Source organism: Monodon monoceros, unplaced genomic scaffold (assembly GCF_005190385.1).
Source record: "Monodon monoceros isolate NGI ecotype Baffin Bay Population unplaced genomic scaffold, NGI_Narwhal_1 Super_Scaffold_21, whole genome shotgun sequence".
NCBI classification, from domain to species: Eukaryota; Metazoa; Chordata; class Mammalia; order Artiodactyla; family Monodontidae; genus Monodon; species Monodon monoceros.
The window spans coordinates 10144631-10164031 of NW_021703778.1; the positions used below are offsets into that span (position 1 = coordinate 10144631).

The 19401-nt window shown below is 37.7% G+C and overlaps 1 protein-coding gene across 1 annotated transcript in view; it reads right to left on the bottom strand.

Annotated features, from left to right (window-relative positions):
• MYO3A (myosin IIIA) overlaps positions 1-19401 on the bottom strand; it is a 170475-nt gene that overhangs the window by 93146 nt on the left and 57928 nt on the right. Inside the window, exons 9-13 of the mRNA XM_029236397.1 lie at positions 9355-9454; positions 7681-7797; positions 6351-6455; positions 6160-6243; positions 1784-1986 (exon numbers count right to left, since the gene is read on the bottom strand). Of these exons, the coding sequence (XP_029092230.1) occupies positions 1784-1986; positions 6160-6243; positions 6351-6455; positions 7681-7797; positions 9355-9454 (609 nt within the window). The remainder of the gene's footprint in view (positions 1-1783; positions 1987-6159; positions 6244-6350; positions 6456-7680; positions 7798-9354; positions 9455-19401) is intronic.

Consider the following 19401-nt stretch of genomic DNA (forward strand, 5'->3'; position numbering starts at 1 on the left):
GTAAGACAGGAATAAAGACACAGACCTACTAGAGAATGGACTTGAGGGTTTGGGAAGGGGGAAGGGTAAGCTGTGACAAAGTGAGAGAGTGGCATGGACATATATACACTACCAAACGTAAAATAGATAGCTAGTGGGAAGCAGCCGCATAGCACAGGGAGATCAGCTCGGTGCTTTGTGACCACCTAGAGGGGTGGGATAGGGAGGGTGGGAGGGAGGGAGACACAAGAGGGAAGTGATATGGGAACATATGTATATGTATAACTGATTCACTTTGTTATAAAGCAGAAACTAACACACCACTGTAAAGCAATTATACTCCAATAAAGATGTAAAAAAAAAAAAGTCTCCACACTTGCATAAGACCTGGAGGTTCCTGCAGGTATGGGTGGCAAAGGCACTAACATACATGCCCACTAAGTTCTGGGCCCCAGCACACCTTGATAACAGGAGCTGCTATTTACTGACATTGTCAGTGTCCCCTGTACTGCGCGAGATATTATTTCTAATCTTCACACAACTATCAACACTACTACTGCTAATAAGGGCTTAAACTGCATGGGGTTCTTTCTATGTGCTCTTCATTGCACTAAATACTTTACAGGCATGATCTTAATAGGTAGGTACCACTGCTAACTCCTTTTTAAAAATGAAAAACTGAGGTGCAGAGAGGTTAAGCATTTCAAATTCTAACACACAGTAGGTTGCAGAAACAAGATCCTATAAGGGTCTTTAAGGTTTAAATATCTTACCCAAGGTGGACTACATGTCAGGGAGCCACAATTCAAAGCCACATTTGCCTAAAAATCATGCCTGACATTTTTGGAACTGAAGACCAAAGGATAATTTTCTACACTGAAGGCTGAGCTCAGAGGTTGGCTCCAAGCAACTTACATTCACAATTTATCATAAACTGAATGACAGCAAATTTGAAGGCACTTATAATTAAATACTAATGTACTTGTACATAAAGGAAGCTTATGTTCCTGAGAATTTAACATACAACACATAACTACTATAATGTAGATATGTTTGGCATAAAACCAACATAAGAAAACTGGAAGACTCTAAATTGCCACAACTTTTAAAAAAATAATATAAAAACCAGGGTACAAATTCCATGTTGTGATTAGTTTTTTCATAAGAACAACAAACAAAGATGTTTTGGAATCATGAGGACGGAGAAAAGTTTTGTCATTCAGCTACAAACTGAGGAACTCACTCAACCTAAAAGAACTCACTCAAACTAAACTTTCCAGAATATGGTGTTGGTGGCTTATCAGCAGGCAGGAAAAAGAACACTATAATAAAGCCCCTTCCTGAATCCTTTTTTTGTTTGTTTTTTGGTCCCTTGTGTATAAACATTGGGAAGCACAGAATTAATACAAAGATCTATTTATATATACCAGCACTTAAAAGAAAAAAAATGACTGTTATTTCCAATTAAATTTCATACTTGTTTTGTGTAGAGAAGTATATTCTCTCCTACTTCAGAAATTACTCTAAGTTATCCTGTTAGTACCTCTATGATGGGCTTAGGCTTTCTATCTGTTTTCATAAACTTCAGGCTATTTATTAACTCCTTTACTGGATGTAACATATGAGAGAGTAAGACAGTGCTGAGGCATCTCTGCTTCCAACAGTAAATGCCTCACACATAGTAGACGATCAATAAAATTCTGTTGATATTTTGTTAAATGAGTAAGACATTTTATTATTAAAACAAAAGCATCATCTTTGCTTACGTTTCCCAGAAAATAGGAAATATGTGACATGAACTTACATGGCTTGGTGGATAACTCGGGATTTCTCCAGAAGGTATTCAGAAATCTGTGCTCCCACGACAGCCCCAGAAGGGGTAAATTTCATTTCTAAGTATTTTCCAAATCGGCTGGAATTGTCATTTATAATAGTGCAGGCATTGCCAAAGGCTTCCACCAAATTATTCACTTGTAAAATCTTCTCTTGCAGGGTTTTGTTATTAGCCTAGAGAAAATGTCAAGATATTAAAAAAATGTAAAAAATTAATTTTGTATAGAATGGGATGTCTCTTCTCTGATAAGCACTTTATGTAGATGTAAACATACAAGTGCATCTTCTTGGTTTGTTGCCAGAAGTTACAACCTAGTATATTTTTCCCCTCCTGCTGGTACATTCACTCACTTCCTTTCTTAGAGGGGCGAAGAGATCCTTTACACTTTTTCTATTCCAATATAGTTCTGTTAAGTTCCTGATTTACAAACACAATTTATAAGCAGTCTACGCATACTGAGGTACATCTCAAACTTTGTTATTCCTCCTCTACATATATGGGTCCCCATCCACAAGATCCCCAAAGCTGTGGACCAACTTCCCTTGCTTCCATGGAAGCTGTCAAACCTGCAACTAGAGGAGTAAAGATATCGTGTGAACTCAGAAGTAGAGGAGAGGGAATAATTGTGAAAATCAAGAACAGCTCGGCTGTGTGGAAGGGAGATGTGGATCCCTGGTCCAGGCCAGCGGGCCTACGTGGCTGGCCCTCCATTTTCTCCTACACCATCTCACATTTTCCTTCCCCAAAACAAGCATCATGTTGGGTTTTTTTTCTTTACCACTTTATTAAACTGAAATTCCACCAGAAAATTTACTTGGGTTAACAACCAACCTCTTTTAGAAGGCATCCCCCCTCTTAGAGGTTTAAGGAGTTATCAGTCATTCACATCTTAGTAGAAATGGATCAAGTGGATTATTTTCAGTGTAATACCTTGCTGAAGTCAGCTGTGTTAAAGGTACGGAAATGTTTATGTAAGGGAGGAGCAGCAGGTATTTCTGGAACATAGGCTACATTAGAATTTGGGGGGGGGGCTGAGGGGGCATTCACAGTGCAGTTTTGGGGGCATATAAGCATTTTGGATATCCTCTAAAAGAGGCAATAAGGGGAGAGAAAAGAGAGGAGCAAGGATTGGGATAATTGACTCTTTTTAAATGTTGTTTGGGGCTGGCCTTGCACTCATGAAAAAGGTGAGAAAACATCAACCACCTGTATTAGGTAGCAGTGCCCTGCTACATAAGGTTTTGAAGACTGTGTATTACAAAGGTAAATTCCATCCACCAAACATACCATTTTTGCATCTGCTAAATCTTTATCAAGGAAATAACTAAAAGACACACTCAGTCCCGATAAGGGTAGAATTCTTTTGTTTTTATATCACCATCTCCAATTAATATCAAGTCACATTTTTAGATCTAGCACAAGATAAAGATATTAAATAAACGTTAGATGTGCTGACATCCACAAAACAACATTCGTACAAGTTAATCCGTTATTGACGAGAGCCTCTATCGACTTCACAAATCAAGAAAGAATAGCAAAGGCCCGTGCGGAAGGCCCCTGAGTAAATTTATTCAGGTGTTCAACTCTTCCACGCCAGGAGAGTATGCTGTGCCACACACCATCCCAACTCTCTCCAAAATGACGTTTATTTCAGTGAACTTAAAAGCTTGTAGAGTGATGCTTATCCCAGAAGTAAGGAGAGGGAAGTGGATGGGCAAGGGGATGGGGAAGGGATTGAGATGACAGCCCTGAGGTAGGCCCCCCTTCCTGGCCTCTACTGGCTCTGTTCTGAGGGGTCACAGGCCTGGTTACTAGTATATTTCTATTCCATACCCACACCCATGATGGAAAACATATAACCAGTCAATTGATTTTTAACAGGAACATGAAATTCTTTTGACAATGAATTAGACTCAATTAAGCAACTGTTTTGACACCATGAGGCACCCTTTTATATATACAGTGGTTGGGTCTGGCCTTGTACCCACAGTGCTTTGTAGCACAAGATTCCTATAATCACTGTGATGGCAAAAATTTTAAGATGACTCTACTTCTAACTATGCAAATCACTACAAACATTTTCACAGGGATAAGTTGTAAACAATGATTTTTCTTTTTTAGCCATTAGCCTAATGAGAACACATTATTCTTGATTTATCTTATTTCAAGGACTCTACTTGGAAAATCAAACCAAGTCTCTATCCTCAACATCCCATTTTTAAAAATTAAGGTAAAATTACATAGAGATTCACCCTTTATATAGTTCTGAAAGTTTTTACAAACATATGTGACCATAAATCTCCCACTATAGTCCACATACAGAACAATCCCATCACCCCCCAAATTGTCTCATTACTCTTTGCAACCCTTCCCTCCGCTCTCAGCTGCCGAAAATCCCTGATTTGTTTTTGTGCCTACGGTTTTAAATCTGCAATAATGACACAGCAAGTGAACCATACATGTAGTCTTCTTAATCTGCTTCTCTGACTTAGCCTAAAGCATTTGAGATTTATCCAAATCTCATCCAGTGAGCTTCATTGCTTGTATCAGTGTTCATTCTTTTTTATTGCTGAGTAATATTCCATGGCATGGATGTACCATAGTTTGTTTATTCATTTCCTAGTTCGTTGTTTCCACTCCCTGGAGATGATGAACAAAGCTCCTATAAATTATTTGTCTGTAGCTTTTTTGTATGAACATGGGTTTTCATTTCATTTGAACAAATACCTAGGAGTAGGATTGCTGGGTTGTATGATAAGTATGGTTAGACTTTCTAAGAAACTCCTGAGCTGTTTTCCAAAGTGGCTGTACCATTTTGCATTCTCATCAGCAATACACGAGTTTCATTCAGTTCCTCTATGTTCTTGCCAGCACTTAGCATTGTCAGGTTTAAAAAAAAAAATTTAGCCATTTTAATGGCTATGTAATGGTGTCTCACTGTGGTTTTAATTTGCATTTCCCTAATGACTACTGGTGTTGAACACCATATTTTCATTTGCTTTTTTTGCCATTTACATATCATCTTTGCTGAAATGGCTAGTCAATTTTTTTGTTCATTTTTAAATTGTTATTTGATTTCTTATTATGGAATTTTAAGAGTTTTTAAAAATATATATTCTGGATACAAGTCTTTTATTAGAGTGTCTCTGAGTCTGTAGCTTGTCTTTTCATTTTCTTAACAGTATCATTCAGAGAACAGAATGTTCTTAATTTTGGTGAAATCAAACTTTTCCCTTTATGGATTATGCTTTTTATGTTGCCTCTAACAGCTCTTTGCCTGACCCAAAATGACAAAAAACAAAGTTAACTGACTTAATTTTCTTCTAGAAATTTTATAGCTTTTGGTTTAATCTTTAGGTCTATGATCCATTTGAAGTTAATTTTTTATAGCATGTGCGGTCTAGAGTAAGGTTCAATCCTTTTGTATGCGCATATTCCAGCACCATTTGTTAAAAGACTATCATTAATTGACCTTGCACCTTTGCTGAAAATCAATAAATCATATATGTGCAGATTCTTTATTCTATTCCATTGATCTGTATACCATCTTTTCTTTAATAACACACTGTTTTGACTATCACAGCTTTTATAGTGAGTCTGAAATCAGGTAGCATTTATTAATCCTCCAATTTTGTTCTTTTTCAAAACTGATTATTATAGTTCCTTTGCCTTTCCATATACATTTTTGATTCAGTTTGTCAATTTCTAAAAAAAAAAAAAATAAAATCCTGCTGGGATTTTTACTGTAAACTACATTGAATCTACAGATCGATCTGTGGGGAATTGACATCTTAATAATATTGAGTCTTTTAATCCATGAACATGTCATATCTCTCCTATTATTCAGGTCTTCTTTGATTTCTTTTATCAACTTTTTCTATTTTTCAGCATACAAATCTTGTACATATTTTGTAAGATCTAGATTTCAATAGTTCATGTTTTATGGTGCTAATATAAATAATACATTTAAGTTTAAACTGATCATTGTTAGTATGTATATAATATATAAATATAATTAATTTTTGTATATTGACTCCCCTTTATCTTGCTGGTAACAAAGGAAGAAGAAGTAAGGAAAGCATTCAGAGAATACGTTAGGGCAAAAAAGAGAGAAAATCACCTCTATAAAGCCTTGCCTACTAAGAGTGAGAAAAGTTAGAGTTTGCTTAAAACAAAACATATGCTCTTTATATTGTTATATTTTAAACTCACAAAGGACAACAAGTGTGCTATAATTTCTGTGCATTATTAAATGTGGAAATTTGTAAATATTAACCTAATCAGTTAAATTAAATTCTGAAGTATAACAAATATTTCTGTTAGGGCAGAGAAAAATTAAATTATACCTTTCCAAGCACTGTCAGCTGCTGAACTAAGAGATGAGCACTTTCAGTCTTTCCAGCACCACTTTCCCCAGAAATAACAATGCACTGCACGGTGAGAAAAGGAAACTGTAAGAAGACTTTATCCTCACAAAATTCAGCTGACACACAAGAAACTAAGAGGAGAATTTCTAAAAATGTGAGACTCTCCTTACCTGATCTGAATTATATGTTACCATAGACTGGTATCCTAAGTCAGCCATGGCAAAAATGTGAGGAGGATTGGCAGTTCTCTTTGCTCCAATATACAGTTTGGAATGCTAAAGGTTAAAAAGAACATGTGCTGTAGGGCTTTTGTTTTTGTTTAAACCCTACTTATTTACAGATAGAGTGCTAATTTTTAAAGCAAAAGGTGAATCAAAATACAGCTTCATACCACCAAAACATCACATCCATATTACATACACACATACATGCACAAATCATGGACAATTATGTAAAATAAAAGTTTGACATAAAACAACAGGGAAAAATGATATGACATAATATGACATCACTTTGGCAGTGGTATTTAAAAGAAGACTCTTTTGGAAATGCATACCACTTCCAAAGCAGAACTTAAAGTTTCAAAATACTATGATTTCCTTAAATAAGCAGATGCTTTATAAATAAGACAATCAGGTATCATTTTGTTGACTATTCCTTGGATATAATAATGTATGACATACGATCACTACTTTTTTCCTTTCATATCATTTAACATACACTTTCTCATTTGCTTTGCCCAAGATCACATAGTTAACTGATAGCAGAATTTGTGCTAAAGCCCAGTCTTCTAAAACTTGGTCAAGGTTCCTAAATATGCCATTATTCTTGTAAATCTTAAAGTGGTAGAGACTGAGAGAATTACATACTTTTCACACAAAAAATTATATTAAGCACAGTATTATTCTAGAGTAATATACTATTATAATACAACATAATATTCTAGAGTACACAAATAGCTAGAAGAGTATGGATCTAATTGAAAATGAAAAACAGCCTAGCTTAACTCCAGAACACTATTCTATATTTAAACATTAGGGGTGAATAATGGATAATTATGTGCTTATATTCATAAGACATATTGTCTGATATTAAAAATTTAACCAGAAGGAATTTTTAAACTCATAATGATGAGTTTTACAGCCATTAAGTATATAGTACCTACATATACAATGTAATTTTACTTTTGACTCTCCTATACTTGGTTCAGAGGTAGACATTAAGTCTATACTTTTTAGGCATCTGTTTATTGATATGATATGTAGTGTGGACCAGTTACCAATTACCAATGACAAGAAGTAATTAACATATCTCACACAAAGACCACAAACTGCATCCAGATCGATTCATCTTCTGTTTTTTCCATCTCTACGTTTTAACAATAATTATTTAACTGTTTATTCAAAGGATTAGATAAAATGAAATGAAATTAATTTAAATACCTGAAGAGTATAAATTTTTGTACAAAGTAAGAAAATGTGTACAAGCCATACCACATACCTCTGCGGAATAAAGACCCAGACTCTGAAAAGGGTTAAGAGCAATGAGTATGTCTCCCACATAGAAGTAAATCTGATCTCTGGAGTAACACTTCTCAAGTTGCTCTGAGACTGTATTCTATAACGAAATAAAAGTAATCTCTTTTTGTTAAAAATGATTGATGGTCAATTATCATTTTAAAAGTAAATGATAAGAAATAAAACATTTGGAATCTGGAGGAAGGATCAGAAAGAAATAGATCTATTGAGGGTAAGAAGTGTAACCTCCGGTCAGCAACTATCCTTCCCCTTGATGGGTATTTTCTTTTCTTTCGAGAGCTGTAGAGGGATGTCATTGTTACCTGTGTTTTCCACAGAATATATTATATGCTACAGGGAGTATATATACACAATGCTTTCAAGGAAGTAAGTAAATGCAGCAGTTGAAGTAAAGAGAAAGAACACTAGAAAAGGGAAGAGAAGATATAGTGAACATGATTTTATTCCAAATGAAGGTTATTCAATGGCTCTGTGGAATGTCTTAGTTCCCTTGCTTAAATGTTTGGCTTTGAGGCAGAGTAAAAAGTACAGAAAAGTAACTTCCACAATTGATAAATCATATGAATACATGGAATCAATTTTAACAGTGCCAGACTTCATCATTTATAGTATATGACACAAAAGATCTTGGGTCAAAAAAGAGACAAAAAAATAAAACACAGACAATAGAAACAAACAAACCCAGTGTTTAATACGTAGGTCAGCAATATGATTAGTAAAGCCTTCTTTATAATCCACAAGCTTAGGATTTCACATCATTGGAAAATCTGATACACAAAGATTCATAAAGGTATTGGCAATCCCTGGCTTACAAACACTATTTGATTATAAGATGTTTGATGTTCTCAAGAAAGATTATTCTGAGGAAGTACTTGAGTTGTTTACGCAACCCCAAATTTACCAAATGACTACTTCGGTTCAGAATATGCCTCCTGATTTGCTACATTTTTAAGCAAAATGCTCAGGAATGTATCAGAAGTATTAAAAAAAGGAACGCCTGTGGATCAGGCAGGGTAGTGATCCCAACCTTTTACTGAAAAGGAGCCTTATTATTTCTCTAATGATGTGATTATCTGAAATAAAAGGTGATGAGGAAAAAGAGGATGAGACTATAATTTACTGGCTTGGACTGGTACCTTCATGAGAGATGTCTGAAATATTTCTGAGGTCACTGGGATAAGAAGTTTCAAGCAGAATTCATTTCCCGAAAAGGTGGGCTCTGTGATCCCACGAGGGGTCCACTGACCATGGTAACAGACAGGCTCTCAAGGTATCTTCGAGGCTTTAGGTCCTGCCACTGAGATGGTGATGTAGGAAGCAAATCACCCCTTTGAGACTCCTGGGGAGAATTGAGGTGAAGAAGGGGTCTTGGACCTAAGCAACTCAAGCTTGTGGGAACTAGCACTTTTGTAATTCGAATATAAAAAAGAAGAAAAAGTTGACACCAGGCTGGAGAGATCTGCAAACGTGAGTTACACACAGTAAAACTGAAGACAGGAGGGATGATCAGGAAGCTAAGAGATGAAGAAAGCATGAAACCTACAGATGCTATTCAAAGAGCCTCCTGCTCAAACCACTTCTATAAATTTTTTTAAATAGACAGAATGTTTAAGTTTAATTAAGCTGAGTTTCTTACCTCATCCAAAACTTCTAGGGTTGCTAAATCATTTACATCCTTGAGGCTGGAAATTAAAGATCTGCTGAAGTTACTTTTCTTGGTGTAAAGACGTTCATGCCTGAGGAGCAATAAAAAAGAAAACCCTTTCTGATTTGAGAGCTTATTACTAATCATAGTAAAAGTCAAATTTAGATACTAAGAAACTGAAAAACATCTGTGAAGCTGATTTGCTAAATTCAATGATAACAATTTACCAGAAAACAGCCTCATGCATTTGATCTGTCTTCTCCTCTTCACTGGGAAAATGCAACACATTAAACTTACTTCATGGATGATCAAAAGAGCTCATTATTTCCATCAAGAACTACCTTATATATAATATTCTTTAAAGGTTCCTCTAAATTCCGATGTGTGACTTAATCTGTTACAAAGTGGTGAGTTGGAGCGATTTTCACTCGTTAGATTTCCAGTTTTGTCTGAGGTAGTGTTAGCCCACTGGTAGTCAAGGAATGATAATTTGAAAAATTATTATTCAGCAGAATTTAAGAGGAATACAAAATAAGCTACACTGGGGACTTTTAAAAGGTAAAATGTATGCAGAAAATTGATTTCAGTACTAGGAAGTTTACTTTCAAAGTGAAACATTTCAGCAATTTCAATAACAGCGTAAAGATCTTGATCTGACATGAGGTCTGGAGAAGTTGCTGAGGTAAACACAAGGGTTTGTTTCAACTTTTCTGGACATGAAATCCAGTCTATTTTGAGCATAACTGCATTTTCAGTGTTTATTTTGGGGCAGACTGCTATGCATTTGAATCTGTCCATTAGTGAAAGGGGAAGGAATACACAGATTACAAAGCATGATAAGAATCATACCACTTACCCACCAAACTGTAATGGTTTCTCATTGCTTAGAGAATTAAGTCACTGTTGATAATGGTCCCCCCTCTACCTATGGCCAATCCCGTTTTGTGCACTGGATTCCATCTCCTCTCACTTACTCAAGGATATCACTCCTGCTGGGTCCTCTTTCTCTCCTGTATCACTCATTTCTCCCTCTCAACTGTTATAACATCTTCCCCAAAAGAAACAAACAAACCACCTGTCCTTGAGTTTGTTTCCTCCATCTACCGTTCCATTTCCTTGCTTTATAGCAAAAATCCTCAAAAGAATGATCTATACCTAACTTCTTCAATTGCACTCCACCCATTAAGAAAACCCATGTCAGTCAGGCTGTCATCACACTCCACGGAAACAGTTTCTATTAAGGACAACAGTGACCTTCTTCACATTGCTGAGTCCCAAGGTCCGTTCTAAGTCCTCATTTTACTTAACCTACTGGCAGCATTTGACAAACTCTTCTTGAACACGTTTGTCTTGGTGTCTTATGTCCTTCTCTTGATTCTCTTCCTTACCTCACTGGCATCTCCATCTCAGTATCTTTTTCTGGTCCCTCCTCATCTTCCTACTGTCACATTTTTGAGCCTCCCAAGCTTTGGTCCTTAGAGCTATTTTCTTGTCTATCAACACGTACTTCCTGATTTCATCGCTTTAAATACCACTCGTGCACTGACAGCTCTGCTCGTCTCCAGACCTAAGCACCCAGCTGCTCACTCGACGCTTCACTTGGCTGTGAAGGTGGCTGACTTAATATGTCCCAAACCTGCTCCTGCCCACGACCCTCATCTCAGCCCATGGTGACCCATTCGTCTGCTTGTCAGCCTGACCCCTGGCTCCTGACTTTGTCTCATACCCCTCCTGCAACCCATGTACAAATCCCCTCAGCTCTTTCATGAAATCCAATCCAGAACCAAACCTTTCTCACCACCATTACCTCCACTACAGTTCATCTCACACCACAGCAGCCTCCCCGCTGCCACCTTTGCCTCTGATATCTGCACTCAGAGTGAGATTTTAAAAATAAGTAAGATTTGTCCTTTGTCTTTTAATTTCCTCCTCAGTCCCATCTATGTGATGAAACTTTTCAGAGTCTACCTCAAATGCCACCTGTTTTAAACCCTCAGCATAATTCTGTACATCTTTCTGGACAAACATCTTAGTTAAGTCATTTCAGCCAATCACTTGTGTACAGGTCTTGCTCCCTTTACTAGACTGTAAAGTTCCTCAGGATGGTGCTGGAATGGTTGGACATCCACATGCAGGAAAAAAAAAAAAAAAAAAAAAGAATCTAGACACTAAACTTACAAAATTTTCACAAAAATTAAGTTAAAATAAGTCATAGCATATATACACTACCAAATGTAAAACAGCTAGTGGGAAGCAGACACATAGCACAGGGAGATCAGCTCGGTGCTTTGTGACCACCTAGAGGGGTGGGATAGGGAGGGTGGGAGGGAGGGAGACGCAAGAGAGAAGAGCTATGGGGATATATGTATATGTATAACTGATTCACTTTGTTATAAAGCAGAAACTAACACACCATTGTAAAGCAATTATACTCCAACAAAGATGTTAAAATAAATAAATAGATAAGTCACAGGTCTAAATGTAAAATACAAAACTATAAAACTTCTAGAAGAAAACATAGGAGAAAAAAGCTAGATAACCTTGGGTGTAGAAATGAGTGTATGGACACAATACCCAAAACATCATCCATGAAAGAAAAAAGTGATAAGGTAGACTTCATTAAAATGAAAAACTCCTGGGCTTCCCTGATGGCGCAGTGGTTAAGAATCCGCCTGCCAATGCAGGGGACATGGGTTCAAGCCCTGGTCCGGGAAGATCCCACATGCCGTGGAGCAACTAAGCCCGTGCGCCACAACTACTAAGCCTGTGCTCTAGAGCCCGCGCACCACAACTACTGAAGCCCACGTGCTTAGAGCCCATGCTCCGCAGCAAGAGAAGACACCATAATGAGAAGCCCACGCACTGCCAACAAAGATTAGCCCCCGCTCAGCACAACTAGAGAAAGCCTGCGCACAGCAATGAAGACCCAATGCAGCCAAAAATAATTTTTTTAAAAAAAGAAAAACTTCTGTTCTGTGAAAGACACTGCTGGGACTTCCCTGCTGGCGCAGTGGTTGAGAGTCCGCCTGCCAATGCAGGGAACACAGGTTTGAGCCCTGGTCCGGGAAGATCCCACATGCCGCGGAGCAACTAAGTGCGTGCACCACAACTACTGAGCCTGCACTCTAGAGTTCGTGAGCCACAATTACTGAGCACACGTGCCACAATTACTGAAGCCCACGTGCCTAGAGCCCCAGCTCTGCAACAAGAGAAGCCACCGCAGTGAGAAGGCCGTGCACCACGACGAAGAGTAGCCCCCCTCACCGCAACTAGAGAAAGCCCACGCACAGCAATGAAGACCCAACACAGCCATAAATAAATAAATAAATAAATTTATAAAGTAAAAAAAAAAAAACTATTAAAAAAAGGACACTTAAGAGAATAAAAAGTGAAGTCACAGGCTGGCAGAAAACATTTACAAATAATATATCTGATTAAGGACTTGTATCTAATAATATGAACAGTGCTTTACTCCTACTTGGAATTCTTAGATGTTTCCATAATAATTTTTATAGCATTTACAAAAATGTATAATTATGCACTCGTGTAGATAATTTAGCTAATATTTGAATCCCTTACTACAATACAAGCGCCAACATACACAAGACTATGTGTCTTTAGTTTCCCATTGTGTCCATGGAACAAGATGATTGAGAACACAGTAGGTCCTCAATAAATATTAGTTGAATGAATGAGTGAATGCATATCTCCCACAATTTCTGGCACAGGATTTGCCCATAGTTGGTCTCCACATTTGCTGAACTCGACAAGAATCATCTTTCGTATCCCCTTATTTCCAAAGAAACTCATATGACATACAATTTTTAAGAAAACAGAGAAAGATATCCAATTATGTATTTAATTTAAGTGAAGCCCTGAATTTTCCATCTGTTTTTATGGGTCCATTTGGCATCTAAAGACTGTTCCTGGAGAATGACAAGGAGTGGATGGTAACAAGGAGCCTGGACTCAGGCACGAGCCCGGCAGCTGAAACAGCAGGAGGGACAGTGGTCCGTGGTGAGGCTGGACTCCAGGCACTACGGGAAGCCAACGGAATATTTTAATCAAAGGGCAGAGTGTGGAAACAATACGGTGGAGTAGCACGTTTTAGTAAAGAAAAAAAAATCATTTTACTATATTGTAGAAATAAACATTATCACTAGGTAAAGAAAGCCAAGAAAAGTTAAACTTCAAGTAGTGAATGCAATTCAGGGTCATCTATTCTAAGAACATATTAGATGATAAATGTGGCATTTCAAATTAGCAGAGAAAGAAAAAAATTCAAGAAATTGTGCTGGAACAGCTGGTTAAAATTTTGGGAATCATGTACTTTATGTAAAAATTAATTCCAGATGGATTAACAAACATAGATTTAAAATGTCATCATAAAAGTTCTAGGAGAAGATGCAAAAGAACGGCTGTGTAGTAATGGGATACAGATGGAATTTGTAAGTATGAAAAGATAGAAAGGAGAATTAAAAAATGGAAGAGATTTGACAATACAATTTTAATATGAGTATAATAAAACACAAGTAAAAGAGAAAATGGGAAAAATATTTGCAATATGTATGATGGACAAAGAATTAATATGTCTAATATATCAAGAACTCTTGAAACTCAGAGAACACTGAATATGAGATACCATGAGATACTAAGATAGCAATCTTGTATTGAACACACAAGTTTTAGGCTTGTCTCTTTTAATTTGGAAAGATAAATTTATCACTATCACCATTTCCTAAAAGAGACATGTTATCACCAAAAAATGCTGGAAGCTAATAATCTTACCTAGACTAACAATATTTAAAAAGCTGAATCATATAATCTCTGTTGCTTCTTCCAACCCTGGAATTCTCTGTCAACTGAAGTTTGTGTACTGATAGGTATACTATTGTAGTGTATGGCTGGCTGCTTCGTTCTGAAGAGAAAAAAGTCCTTTTCCATGATTTTGAAAAACTAGGTTTTACCATTCATAAAGACTTCATCAGGGGACCTGAGAAGATGCTTTGGCCCTATTCTAGAGCATAGCTCCTTTATTTAGATTCCTCTCCAGTTAAAGAGTAGAGGGGCTAAGGTATATGGGGAGTGGCCAAGCAGGCAGCAATAGTGGCCATAAAGCCAGTGAGGAACAGGGGTTGACTGATAAATTATTCTACATTGAACTGAATTCTGAGGTGGTTATACAGAAGATCAAAAGTTATTTCTGAAGCTATACAAATCCCTTCCTTTGTTTAGATCATGGAATTATTGACACCAACGTTGCAGTTAAGAGGCTGGGCTCTAGAATCTGAATGCTCAGATGAAATAACAAAAGATTTTGTGAGGATAAGCAAAATGGATTATTTCTTGTCAAACTCTCATTTAAAACGGGCATATGGAAATGCCTTACATATAATTGCTACTATTATTCCAGCTGTGGCCCTACCACTGACTAGCCATGTGGCCTTGGGCAAGGAACTTACTCTGCTTCTTCAGAAATAAAATGGAAATAATAATGGCTATTTCACACACACACACACACACACACACACACACACACACACTAGGTAGAGCCTTAAACTGTACGTTTCAACATCCACTACTGCATTCATTCATTCAACAAATACTTAAATTTCTGGAGCATCTAATATATTTCAGGCACTGTTAGGAGTTGGGATAAAGCTATGAAGACAACAGATAAATGTTGTGAGATGTTCTGAGATTAAATGAAATAATACATGTAAAGTGATTCATTCAGGGCCTGCTATGGTTAATAAATTATTATTATTGCCTTTATGATCATAGGTTTAATCCTCATTTACCTTATATTTTATATTTAATATTTATACTGAATTATATATTTGGTTTCTATTTATTTCATATTTTGTTGTCTTCACTCTCTTTTTGTCCCAGAGGTGACCCCTCTACCCACCTCAAGCCTGAACTGTAAACACATGACACTGAACTCAGCAATACACTGAGCAGGGAGTGAGAAAATGTGGGCCCAGGTCTTGCTGACGGAGGATTCATGAGCTTCACTGATTTTGAAGGACTTCATTGTATTTGTTATTAAGTCCTATGTATACCCTGATGGTAGTATCTCAGCAGGAAATGGGCACCATATCGGCAAACAACTCTTCCTTTCTTTGTTTCTCCTCCCTGTGTCACTGCAGTGCTCAGGCTGATTTTACAGGTAACAGAGCTGGTGCTCAGTCGGGTGCTGGAGGAACGTGGTGAAAAGGCACATGGTTTCAGGCATATGTCAGTGCCAGCACACTCCCCTCCCATCTCCCGCTGCTTCAGAGTTTGGCGCTGCTCTCCACGAGGTCAGTTTAACTGGAGAAGTCCCCTGGCCATGGGGACTGCCTATTTACATTTCTCCCGTATCTGTATTTCTGTATCACCAATGACTGCTGGACACAGCCATCACAATAGACTGCTCTAGAAAGCACTGTCAGCATTGCTGTCACTTGGTTGGGTCTTAAACATAATAGAGACAATGGAGCCAAAAAAAAAAAAGACAGTTACAGCTGTCATGACAAAGTAGCATGAGTGAAGGACTCACATTTATACTCCCTCAAGTGGCACGATTAGTTGCATCAAGAATACTTAATATTTTAAAAACTACACAATTGACCACATATAAGATCATAGGGTGTTAAGAGTGAGAAAAGCAGTTAAATAAAATAGTCCAATTCCCTTTAATCTTAAGAATTGTGAAAAGTGAGGTACACAAGTTTGTGATGTGTTCACAAAAACTCAATGAACCCAGTTATTAATATGATATCTCCATTCCTGCTCTGATTCATTAGACTTCTCCCACCCTAAATACACACACACACACACACACACACACACACACTAGGTAGAGCCTTAAATTGTACGTTTCAAACATCCACTACTGCATTCATTCATTCAACAAATACTTAAATTTCTGGAGCATCTAATGTTTCAGGCACTGTTAGGAGTTGGGATAAAGCTATGAAGACAACAGATAAAGTCCCTGCTCACATGGAACACACATTCTGATGGAAGAGTTAACAGTAAATTATAAACAGAAAAGATCATTTCAGCTAGGACAGATATGTCTGGACAGATCCATTTTTGAAGGAGAATATGTTAAAATCCAGCATGCAGCACTGGTTATTGCTTCAAATACCGGATTAATGGACAGAGCTGTATTTCTTCACGAGGGTTTTGAAATTACACAAATCATGCAGAGTTAATTCAGGTGCATAAATTAGTTTATAAAAGCTTTTTTTCATGAGTTAAACACTTTAAAAGCTATTAAGGTTGTAATGAATGATTAAGAAAAACTATTTTTAAGGTGTATTCTGTGAATGAAAATAAAAAGAATCATCAATTGTGAAAATATTTTACATCTTCTTATTGATACATGTCTCTTTTGGTCATAAATGTAGCCTAAGCACCTAAAACAGTAGCTGGCACATAGTAGGTACTCAATAAATATGTGCAGGATGAATAAATGAATAAATAATTATTTGTCAAAGGAAACTGTCCAATCTTAATCACTACCCTATCTTTCAAGATACTTTTATACTTTTTACATTTTCCTTTTGCCTTCATTTTACAGAATTAATTTCCAACGTTACTTTATTAAATATTTAATTTCTGTGAGACTTGGAGAAAGCAAAGTCAGAATCCTTCCAATAAGATTTTTGTCCTCTTGTGAAAAGTACAGCTTGTTAACCAGATTATATTTTTCATTTACTCCATAATACTGGAGAGACACAGTTTCAGACTACAAATATTTTCTTTCTGTGTTGTCAAAGGTCACAAATACCTCAGGGGTGGTTAGTACAGCTTCACTTGTATTTCAGTTCTACACACTGAAAAAGGAAACAACTCTTGCTGCTCCCTGTTAAACTTTTATCCTTACTATTCAGTTGTACTGCTGTAAACCAACAGCTTTATTTGCTTTTACTTTGGTTAAATGTTCTCTGGTAAATATCAAGCTCCATCTTCTAAGGTGATTCAGGAGCCACTGGGGTAGTACAGAAATCCTTTGTTAAACAGAAATATAATCAATGGTTTTCTTTTAGTTTCCTTATCCATCTTTAAATTCCACTAACAAAGTCACAACTGGTAATACCAATGCGCATACAGGCTCTCCCTGGTGTGCCCTGGAAGACTAGTTTTTATTGATCTGCAGTTTGACCCCTTTGGCCAATCGTGCAGTTTTGAAATGATGCTGGGGAAGGAGCACACACCAGCCGGGTCAGCCAGATGAGCAGATCAGCTCTGGCGATCACTGGAGTGACAGATGTCATCGTCACCCAGCTCAGCTACACTTTTGATTGTTCTTTTCATTCACAGAGCCCTTCCTCTTTCACATATAGTTATCTGGCGGCTGAAGAAAAATGTTCCCACTGAGAAATCTTGTCTGCTTCTGCTGTGAATGTGACTCCTCTGTGCTATTATTTTATTTTATTTTTTTTTTTTTCTGTGTGTGTTATTATTTTAGAGTGACCTGGTTTTAGATGTTGAAATGAAACTGACACCGGTGTTTGCAAGAGTATTTGATCCTCCATCTGCCAAGAGTACCTGACATCTTTCTTCTCCTCACCCTTAGCTCAGAGACAAGTAAGAGAGCAGGGAAGAGACAGTTTCTGTAAGTAGAATCTTGCTGCATAGTTCCTTCAATGTGTAGAGTTATTAGTGCCACTGTAAGTATCTGTACAGCAAAGCAATCTGGTTAAGAACAAACATGGCTGGGACTTCCCTGGCGGTCCAGTGGTTAAGACTCCACGCTTCCACCACAGGGGGCACGGGTTCAATCTCTGGTCGGGGAACGAAGATCCCGCAAGCCACGTGGTGCGGCCAAAAACAAAAACAAAAACAGAAAAACAAACAAACAAAAACACGGCTGAGGAGTTTCACACAGTCTGACTTTTCAAGGAATGATAGCATGAAGGGTCATGGAGAGTGTATAATTACATTTACTACATTAATTTTTTATAAGTATAAAAAGTATACTTTGTTTTTTAAAAAAAATTGAAAAATACCAAAAGGTATAAGAAAAAAATGTCACCTGTAACTACATCCCCAATATAACCACATTTTGATATTTCCTTTTATTCTTTTTTATACGTACCTAGTTCTTAAACAAGTCAACAGGATTTCATCTTTGTGCCATCTTACCCTCCCAGCCTCCTTCCTCTCTGGTGACAAGGGATAAATTTCCCTGCTCTGGGCACAGGCCAGCTCTTGTGCTCGTACACCTGCTTCCTCCAGGGTCACTGCTGTGATGCTCCCCTGTCATCGGCGGCACAACCTCTCCCCCGTCAGCGTACAATGTGCTCTAGTATCTCCCGTCTTAAAAAAAAAAATCTCTCCTTTGATTCTCCATGCCTTCCAGCTACTGCTCCATTTCTCCTCCTTTTACAGCTGAGCTTCTTAAACAGTAGGTCCTATTCCTTATGTCTTCCTCACCTCACCTCTTTCCTTAACTTCTTCCAGCTGGGGCTGCCCTCCACCCCACCCTGCTGAGAGGACTCTCCGCGAGATCACAAAAGAACTTGGTGTGTCCAAATTCAGCATTACTCCGTTTTAAAAAACTTGCAGCGCTCTTTAGAAGAATTGCGCATTCTCTCCTTGAAACACTGGGTTTATGTGGTTCGCAACAGACCACGTTCCCATGCTTCTCCTCCCTGGAGGGCCACAGTCCCTCAATCACCTGTTCTATCTCCTCTCCCTACGCTAAATTCCCACTCACATTCAGTGACCTCATCTGTGTCATGACACCAAATATGTCTGTAAGCAAATGATTCAACCACTGTCTCCAACATGGGCTTCTCCCCTGAAGCCCAGACTCCTATATTCCACTGCCTACTTGATAACTCTGCTTTCCTGTTTAATTGGCATATCAAATGTAACTAGCCCCGAACAGAATACATGACCTCTCCACCCTATCTGAATAAATATAGGGGAATTACATTTTCATCCATGGGCAGGGAACAACACCCACATTTTAGGCTGGGCTGCCCAGGTAGTGTGTGTGTGTGTGTGTGTGTGTGTGTGTGTGTGTGTGTGTGTGTG